The sequence below is a fragment of the Vulpes lagopus genome, chromosome 23, assembly GCF_018345385.1.
Source record: "Vulpes lagopus strain Blue_001 chromosome 23, ASM1834538v1, whole genome shotgun sequence".
Taxonomy (NCBI): domain Eukaryota; kingdom Metazoa; phylum Chordata; class Mammalia; order Carnivora; family Canidae; genus Vulpes; species Vulpes lagopus.
In genome coordinates, this window is record NC_054846.1 from 38,421,797 (window position 1) to 38,432,075 (window position 10,279).

General features: G+C 33.6%; 1 protein-coding gene across 1 annotated transcript; it reads right to left on the minus strand.

Moving 5' to 3' along the window:
- Window positions 1–5,375: 5,375 nt before the first annotated feature.
- LOC121481012 (metallothionein-2-like) lies at window positions 5,376–5,737 on the minus strand. The gene has a single exon (XM_041737985.1). The coding sequence runs from the start codon at window positions 5,735–5,737 to the stop codon at window positions 5,561–5,563; it is 177 nt and encodes a 58-aa protein (XP_041593919.1). The 3' UTR covers window positions 5,376–5,560.
- Between the last annotated feature and the right edge of the window lie 4,542 nt (window positions 5,738–10,279).

Genomic DNA, 10,279 nt, shown 5'->3' on the forward strand with positions numbered 1-10,279 from the left:
GTTTCTTAAACTCCATATATGAATGAAACCACATGTCTTTCTCTGACTGACTTATTTCACTTAGCATAATAATCTCTATCTCCATCCATGTCTTTGCAAATGGCAAGATTTCATTCTTTTGTTTTTTCTTTTTTTGTTGTTTTTTTAAATTTATTTATTTATTCATAAAGACAGAGAGAGAGAGAGAGAGAGAGAGAGAGAGAGGCAGAGACACAGGCAGAGGGAGAAGCAGGCTCCATGCAGGGAGCCTGACGTGGTACTCAATCCAGGGTCTTCAGGATCACGCCCTGGGCTGCAGGAGGCGCTAAACCGCTGCGCCACCAGGGCTGCCCAGATTTCATTCTTTTGATGGCTAAGTAACATTCCATTATACATCTATACACCACAACTTCTTTATCTATTCATCTAGTCATCAGGTTTTTCTAACCCACAATTTTTTGATAATGCTGCTATAAACATTGGAGTACATGTGTCCCTTTGAATCAGTATCTTTGTATTCTGAGTAAATACCTAGCAGTGTTATGGCTGTATAGTAGGGTAGCTCTATTTTTAACTTTTTGAGGAATCTTGATACAGTTTTCCACAGTGGCTGCACCAATTTGCAACTCCACCAACAGTGCAAGAGGGCATCCTTTCTCCATGTCCTCATCAACACCTATTCTTTCTTGTGTTGTTGATTTTAGCCATTATGACAAGTATGAGATGATATATCACTGTGGTTTAGATTTGTATTTCCCTCATGGCCAGTAATGTTCAGCACTTTTCTTGTGTCTGCTGGCCATCTAGACATCTTCTTTGGAAAAAAAAAAAAGGGGGCTATTCATGTCTTCCATGTCTTCTGCCCATTTTTAATTAGGTTACTTATTTTTTTGAATATTGAGTTTTGTAAGTTCTTTATATATTTTGGATGCTAACCCTTTATCAGAGATGTCATTTTCAAGTACCCTCTCCCATTCCATAGGTTGGCCTTTTAATTGTGTTGACTGTTTCCTTCACTATGCTTTTTATTTTGATGTAGTCTCAATAGTTTATTTTTTTTTTTTGTTTCCCTTGCCTCAGGAGACATATCTAGAAATAAGTTGCTATGGCAGATGTCAAAGACGTTACTGTCTGTGTTCCCCTATAGGTTTTTATGGTTTCAGATTTCACATTTAGATCTTTCACCCATTTTGATTTTTTTTTTTTTATGCCTGGTGTAAGAAAATGGCCCAGTTTCATTTTTAGCATGTGGTTGTCCAGTTTTCCCAATACCATTTTTTCAAGAGACTGTCCTTTTCCCAATGGATATTCCTTCATGCTTTGTTGAAGATTAATTGACCACATAGTTGTGAGTTCATTTCTCAGTATTCCATTCTGTTCTATTGATCTATGTGTCTATTTTTGTGCCAGTACCATATTCTTTTGAACACTACACCTTTGTAATATAACTTAAAATCTGGAATTGTGATGTCTCCATCTTTGCTTTAATTTTTAATGTTGCTGGCTATTTCCGGTCTTTTGTGGTCCCATACAAATTTTAGGATTGTCTGTTCTAGTTCTGTGAATGATGCTGTTGGTATTTTGATACAGATTGCATTAAATGTGTAGATTGCTTTGGGTAATATAGACATTTTGACAATATTTGTTCTTCCAATCCATGAGTATGAAATGTTTTTCCATATCTTTGTGTCATCTTCAACTTTTTTCATCAGTGTTTTATAGTTTGCAGAGTTTAGATCTTTTACCTTTTTGATTAAGTTTATTCCTAGGCTTTTTATTGGTTTTTGGTATAACTGTAAATGGAATTAATTCTTTAATTTCCTTTTATGCTGCTTCATTATTAGTGTATAGAAATGCAACAGCTTTCTGTATGTTGATTTTTGTATCCTATGACTTTGCCGATTTGTGTATCATTTTTAGCAACTTTGTGGTTGAGTCTTTCATGTTTTTTACATGAAGTATCAACTGCAAATAGTGGAAGTTTTAATTCTTCCTTACCAATTTGGATGCCTTTTATTTCTTTTTGTTGTTTGATTGCTGTGTCATTATCAAGTCAAATAAAAATGGTGAGTAAAAATCACAAGGGGACACTTTCTAACCCATTTTATGAGGTCAGCATTACCCTAGTAACAAGACATGATTAATAACAAGAAACAAAAACCAAGTCTAATATCTCATGAATATAGGTTAAAAAACCTCTACAAACTGAATATAAAAATGTATAAAAAGACTTACTATAATCAAAAGTGATTTATTCTAGTTTTAGGCAGATTTAACAAATATCATAAATATCATAAAAATAGCTTCATCACACAAAAAATATGTTGTGCTTCATCTATGTAACTCTTCCCCTTTCCCCAAACAGATTTAACATTCAAAAATAAATAAATGTAGCCCACCATTTTCAAGAAGGTAAAGAAAAAGTATAAGGATATATTAATTATGCAGAAAAATCATTTCACAAAATCCTTTGCCCGTTTTTAATTAAAAATCATTTTTTTTACAAAAATACTCAGGAAATCAGGAATAGAGAGAAACTTTCTCAACTTGAAAAGAAATAGCCACAAAATACCTACATATAACTTCAAACATAGTTTTGAGACATGAGATTCTTTTCCCCTAAGACTGAGAACAGGGCCGGGATGTCCCCTCTCACTGTTCTTTTTCAGCATTATATGGAAGCCCAAACTAATGTAATAAGACTAAAATAAAATAAAATAAAATAAATAAAATAAATAAATACAACACAACACTGAAGGAAACAAAGTTGGAGAACAGACCTACACACACAGACCTACATAAATATACTCAGCTTATATTTGGCATAAAAACGAAGGTAATTTAATATATGAAAGAGAGTTTCTCAATAAGTAGTTCTGGAATAGTTAGACATCCACACAAACACAAAAATTGTACCTAGACACAGAACTTGCATCTTTTACAAAACTCAACTCAAAGTGGATTATACACATATATGTAAAACATTAAGTCATACAATTTCTAAAAGAAAATGTGGTGGAAAGTTTATGTGATCTTGGTTTTGATGATGATTTTATAGACAAAACACCAAGAATGTGATTGATAAAGGAAAAAAAATCGTTGTTAAGTTCTATTAAAATTATAAATAAATAAATAAATACACCTACTTTGTGATGGATATCATTAAGAGATTAAGAACAGAAGACAAAGGCTGAGAAAAGATATTTGCTAAACATATAACTGATAAAGAATCTCTATCTAAAATATACAAATAATTCCAAATAGTCGATAAAAATAAAGCAAATTATGCATGGGAAATGGGCAAAAGGTAAGAACAAGCACATCATAAAACAAAAAACATGGATGGCAAATAAGCATATAAAATATTTTCAACAATATTTGTCATTAGGAAATTGCTAATTCAAACTACAATGAGATACTACCATATGTATTAGGATGGCTTTAAATAATAAGAGTAGTAAATGCTAGAAAAGATGTAGAGCAATAGGAACTTTCATTCTTTGCTGGTAAGCAAGATGGTACATGCACATTGGAAGTTTGGAAGTTTCTTACAAAGCTAAAAAAATTATTATACAATCTAACCTTCATTCCCCTGGGTATATATCCAATTGATTTGAAAACTCATGTCACACAAAAACCTGGACATTACTGTCTATAGTTGCTTTATTCATTATTTTTAAAAACTGGATGCAACCAAGATGTTCTTGAATGGGTAAATGGATAAACAAACTGCAGTACATCTATGCAATAGACTATTATGCAGTTCAAAAAAGAAATGAGGTATAAAACTTTGAAGACATGGGGAGGAAACATAAATTCATATTGTTAAGTGAGAAAAACCAATCTGAAAAGACTATATACAGTGTAATTTCAATGATAGGACGTTCTGAGAAAGGCAAAAGTATAGACACAGTAAAACAAATATAGACATTAAAACATTCTAAGGGCTTGGGGAAAGGGGGTGAGTTACATAGATGAAGCACAACATATTTTTGTGTGTGAAGCTATTTTTTATGATATTTGTAATGGTGTATTCATGACATTATGCACTTGTCAAAACCCATAAACCTTTACAGCACAGAGTAAAGCTTAATATATGCAAATTTGAATAATTTAGGGAATCAAGAATTTACAGGAAAGAATGCTGACTGTGACAAAAGATATATCTGTAAAACAAATGTGCAAAACAATCTCAGTGAAGAAGGCAGAGGGGAAGCAGGTTGACCTAATAAATGGAAGTGAGTTAATTCCATGACTAAAGACAAAAGAGCTGCACATAAGCACTGTACTCCCACTGGTAATGCTGTTTGCAATCCAGGAATGGGTTAACAATCCAGATACTAATATTCATGTATACTGGAATGGAACAATTAAGTAAATGAAGGTTAATAGTGGAGCCAAGTTTCTCACTATTGAAGTAGTGTATAGATAGGCAAAGGGAGATGAGAATGACCCATATGGTAAAGGATTAGAATTGGAGCCTTCAGTAAGAATACAACTTTAGCTTAATATAGAAACAAATGGCTGCCCATGGAAACATTTACTGATGTATGCATATACTCATGTTGGTATACACACACATATTTCTTTACTTGGTCGTCTGAGAAGGCCTAAAAGAAATGACATCCCAAGGCTACAAGCACATCTGTCAAACTGACCTTGTTTTTCAGGATCATTTTACCAACCAAAGGAACCAAGTCTTTTTGAATAAATGACTCAAATATCCAAGATAAGCCTGGAGCATCTATGCAGTTCCAGAAAGTAAGGAATGGCTCAAAACACAATGAAAGCAGACAAACAAATCTGCAATGACAGGGGTATGTTGAAGGAATATAGGAGACAGCTGAAAAAACTCCCAACAAGCAAAGCTAGGACAATTTGAGCAACAAAATAAATAGAGTAACACTGGATTTTAACCCAAAGTATAAAATATCCACAAATCCATACTGATATAAATAATTAGATCACAAGTGGGGAAAAGAAAGACAAACATCCTGTACAGAAGAATTTCAAATAATGAATGCAGTTTCTCCACCCATAAAACTACCCACTTCTTAAGTCAGAGCTGTACATCATGATTGCTTTCCAAAGAGAACACTGTGAAAAAGAGAAGAAAAAGAGTTTTCACAGGTAGCAAACCTGACAAACACTACCTCAGCCAGGTGATCAAGGTCAACATCAATGGTCGTAAGTCATAAGTATATACCTTTCCTACGATGTGATAAAAATGTCATTGTCATCTTCTTCCCCCAAACCTATAAAGCCCAATCTAATAACTTTAGCAATAACAATAATAAAAAAGATAAATTCCATTAGAAAAGAATAAAAAACACATAGCTAGTATTTCTCGAAACTGTCAAGGTCATCAAAGTGTGAAATTCTCACAGCCAAGAGAATTTTTTTTTTTAAAGTCGACAGCTTTTATTATAATTCACGTATTATTTCATAGGGAAAATAACTAGGAATGTAGTAGCAAACGGGTCAGAGTTGGACCCAAGACAAAAAGCACCAAAAAACCCCCCACAAACTGTAGGTTTGTACACGTCGCTCTATTTACATCAGGAATAGGCTCTCCCCCACATCAGGCACAGCAGCTGCACTTGTCCGATGCGCCCTTGCAGATGCAGCCCTGGGCACACTTGGCACAGCCCACGGGGCAGCAGGAGCAGCAGCTTTTCTTGCAGGAGGTGCATCTGCACTCTTTGCATTTGCAGGAGCCGGCGCACGTGCAGGAGCCCCCCGCGGCGCAGGAGACCATGACAAATATTTGTAATGTGCTATCATGGATGGGACGGCAAAGGGGTAAAAAGAACATTAGGTAACACATAAGAAAAGCTAAATACACTATGGGCTTTACTCAATAATAGTATGTCAATATTGGTGTATTAATTGTAGCAAATGCACTATACTAATATAAGATGTTAGTACCAGGTGAACTAAATGTGGAATGTACTGGAATGCTAAATGTTGCCATCTCAGATTTTCTTTAAATATAAACCTGTTATAAAATATAAAAGTTGTTATGGGCTGAATTGTGCACCCTCTCCTATTCATATGGTGAACTCCTAACCTCCAAGAGCTTCAGAACATGAAGATATGGAGACAGTCTTTAAGAGGCAATTAAATTTAACTAGATTATTAGAGTATGAGCTAATCTAATCTGAGTAATGTGCATGTAAAAGGAGGGCAATTTGGAAATAGACACAAAAGGAAGCATGTGCAGACACAGGGAGAAGAGGGCCATCTGTGAACCCAGAAGAGAAGCCTCGGGAGAAACCAACTTTGCCAACATCTTGATCGTGGACTTCTAGTCTCCAGAACTTAGAGAGATAAATTTATTCTATTTAAGCCACCTGGTCTGTGCCATTTGTTATGGTAGCCCTAGCAATCATTCAGTTTAAAAAAATAAATAACACATAAACTCCATTCCTATGTAGGCAAATCTCATCTTATCCTGTTTTTAATTATATCTATTGTTGAGTGCCTGTACTCATGTGGCTGTCTTTGCATACATGATATACATATTACACCTTTTTTCCTTTATAGAGCTCATTAATGATTTTGATTCCTGTTCAGTGTGTGTGTATATATGTGTATATGGTTTCTATACCCAATGATTTTTGACCTCTCTGAAGATTTTCTATGCCCTTTTCTTAGCATAATTTTTCTTCAATATTTACAAACATATAAAATAATCATTATATTTAATCATTTTAGAATTAAAGCTCTAGGAGATGAAAGAATTTATTAGCTTTTTTTGCTTTTATCTATAGTATCCAGATCAGTGCCTGGGCATGGTGAGTGCCCAGTTAGTATTAGCTCTATTTTTGAATAAATATCTACAATATATTTGCAAAATACTCCTCACCCATGAATATGTCGTATCTATTAATGCCTGAATATAGTGATATAACTGTAAATACTAGGACTTTCGTAAAGCAATTTTTAATGTAAAGAGCATAACTAATTTTGTTTTAATCTAACACCACTGTGGTATTATCCTTCAGTAATACATTTAAACTTAAAAAACTCTTAATATCTACGCAATGTTTTATTAAGAATGTTTGGTTTGAGAAAGTATGACTATATACATTATTTTCTCTTTCTGTTTATTTATTTTTTTTAATTTTTTTTTATTATTTATTCATGATAGAGAGAGAGAGAGAGAGAGAGGCAGAGACACAGGCAGAGGGAGAAGCAGGCTCCACGCACCAGGAACCCGATGTGGGACTCGATCCCGGGTCTCCAGGATTACGCCCTGGGCCAAAGGCAGGCGCCAAACCGCTGCGCCACCCAGGGATCCCTCTCTTTCTGTTTAAACAGTTGTCTTGCATTGTGTTTTATTTTGTTTTTGAGAAAGAGAGAGTGTGTGTAGTAGGGGAGGGGTGGACAAAGGAAGAGCGAGGGAGAGAATTTCAAGCAGGCTCCACACCCCTAGTACAGAACCGAATGAGGAGCTTGATCTCAGGATCCTAAGATCATGACCTGAGTTGAAATCAAGAGTTAGGCACTTAGCTGACCCAGCCACTCAGGAGCTCCAATTATGTGTTTTCTTTATATCTCTTTTTTTTTATATTCCCTAAGAATAAACGTAAGATTTTTCTGTCTTCACTGGAATATTTGCCATTAAATCACTAGACCAAATGAGTTTATCTATGTCCATATTTATTATGCCCATTCTGTGCTGTTTTGAGAAATTCAAATAACACCAAAGTTTCTTTTAATTACAATTTAATTACAAGTCTTAAAAATGTGTCCTATAAAGAGAAATGGTAGGAAACAGAGAAAGTGTAAAAGTTTTACATATGTTCTTTGAGAGATCACTTTGGTTCAGCATGCTGAGTTTAAAGCAGACAAAGGTGAGCTTCCACTGGGGGGAAAATTATTTCTTACTCCAGCTATTTTCTTTTTTTTTTTTCCTTTTTTTTCTTCTTTTTAGGGGCGGGGTAGAGAGGCAGAGAGAAAGGAAGAGAAAGAATCTTAAGCAGGCTCTATGCCTAATGCGAGCGCAAGGTGAGGCTCAATCTCACAACCCTGAGATCATGACCCGAATGAACCAAAATCAATGGACGCTTAATGGGTTGAGCTACCCAAGTGCCTGCCAGCTATTTTATTTCCATTCACCATTAACTTATTAATCCTCTTAGAATACAGGTTACACATATCAAGAAAATAGAATACATGTTCCCAAAGTACTTCAAAGTATAAACTTTTGAAATACAATGTATTCCCAGAGAACTAAATACTAATGGACAAGGAAAAGAGAGTAGACATATAATTGAAACATACTATTATAATTGAGGTGTAGAATAATCTACAGCACGATAGAGGGGGAGGAAGTTATATTAAAGATAATTAGGAAAAAAAAAGATAATTAGGTGCTGACAAATGGGTAGATTTTTTCCAATGTACAGATGGAAGGGAACATCAGATGGAGTTGAAAATGTGTACAAATGTCAAAATATAAGGAACAGTATATTTCATGATGAGTGCAGACAGTAATTCATTATTTTCAGCCTGTAAATTACAGGTGGTATCACATGCCTGTGCTGGGTAGATATGGAGCTAGGTCATCAGGAGCCTGACACACAATGCTAAGAACTTTGAGGGATATGAAATTTGGCTGAATGTGCAAGTAAGAAATTGAGGGAGGTAAAGTTGAGTAAGGCTTGCATTAAATGGAAGTGTCAAAAAAAAAAAAAAAAAGGCCCCAAATGGTGCCACTTATCAGTGCTCAATACATAATCTAATTGCAGTTTCAACCTCTCCCCAAAATGTAATCTTAACCAGTCAGCCAGGAATTTTTCAATCCTTGCAAATGAGTCTTCCACCTGGGTCCTCTCTACTCAATAAAGAAATATGAGGTAATGTGCATGCTAAGACTTCTTATTTTTTTCATGTAGAAAGCAGTGTCACTTGGAAAAATTGTTTTCTTCTGCTAATAACTTTCTAGCCTCCACTGTCCCTCTATAAAACCTTCCATTTTTGTCCAACTCCTTGCAGTGCCTATTTACAATGGGATGCTACTCGATTCATAAATTGTTTAATAAAGCCAATTAGATCTTCAAATTTAGCTGGTTGAATAAAAGGCAACTTACATTAATATAAGACATCCTTATAGTAATGTAATTATAGATATATCAGACATATTTTATTCAATCAAATGAACTAAGATATTTGAACTTCTTTATTCATTAAAATATCAAATGATTTTCATATATTTGGATTATATTCTTTATGAAGATATTGAAATAGAGAATTTATTACTAATTTACCCTAGATGTTTAAATTAATTACTTTTTAAGTGTCTGTTTAATAAATTTATCTAGGATAGAAGCTCATATATGGTAAGCAAGTTTTTTTCATTTGACTTGTAAATTCACAAAAGTCATATATTAGGCTTTCTAGTAGCTAGAAACTTTTGAATATCTATGTAAGAAGCATACTGTTAATTTTTTTTTACTAAAAAAATAAAGCTATAGGGAGTGAATTAGGGATTTAAAGGATCTTAATGGTTTCACACTAGTCAAGAAATGTAGAAATGTATAGAATAAGTGAAATCAAAGATAATAAGAGCTTATTATAATAATGGTGGATATAATCAATCTCCTATGGCAAATTTAAGTTACAATTTTAAGTAAACAAATACATTAAGTCATCAATAACCAAATATTAATAAATTTAATTTTCCTAAATAAAAATTTATAATCCCAGAATTCTAAGCAAATTTAACAGTCTTGGAACTATGAAAGCCAACTATCAATATCATAGGATTTTTGTTTATTCTTTATATCAAAAAGATATAAGTAGATGATGATAATGATGATGACAAGAAACAAAGTAAGCCTGTGTTAATTTTTAGCTTTATAGTAACTACTAAGTAAGTAATGACTAACATTTTTAATATATCTACATGAATCTAAAGACTAGTTGAATGAGATTTCAGTAAATTTCCCTCTATCATTTATTCTTTTCAAATTTGCTTGATAAATGACTGAGGGAATATAGTTTTATTGCACATTATGGAAAAAATCTTTTTTCCAAATTTATAAAAGTGGGATCTGAGATTTAGAAAATATTAAATTTAATTTCTCAAAACATAACACTTTTCAGCTGAGTGTAGATTTACATTTAAGTCTCTTCACTTTCCTAATGGTGAAAATAGCAATATTTGATGCCATTTATGGTGAATGAATGGGGATTTTTTTAATAGTGAGAAGAGCAATATTTGATGCCATTTATGGTGAATGAATGGGGATTTTTTAATAGTGACAAGAGCAATATTTGATGGCATTTATTT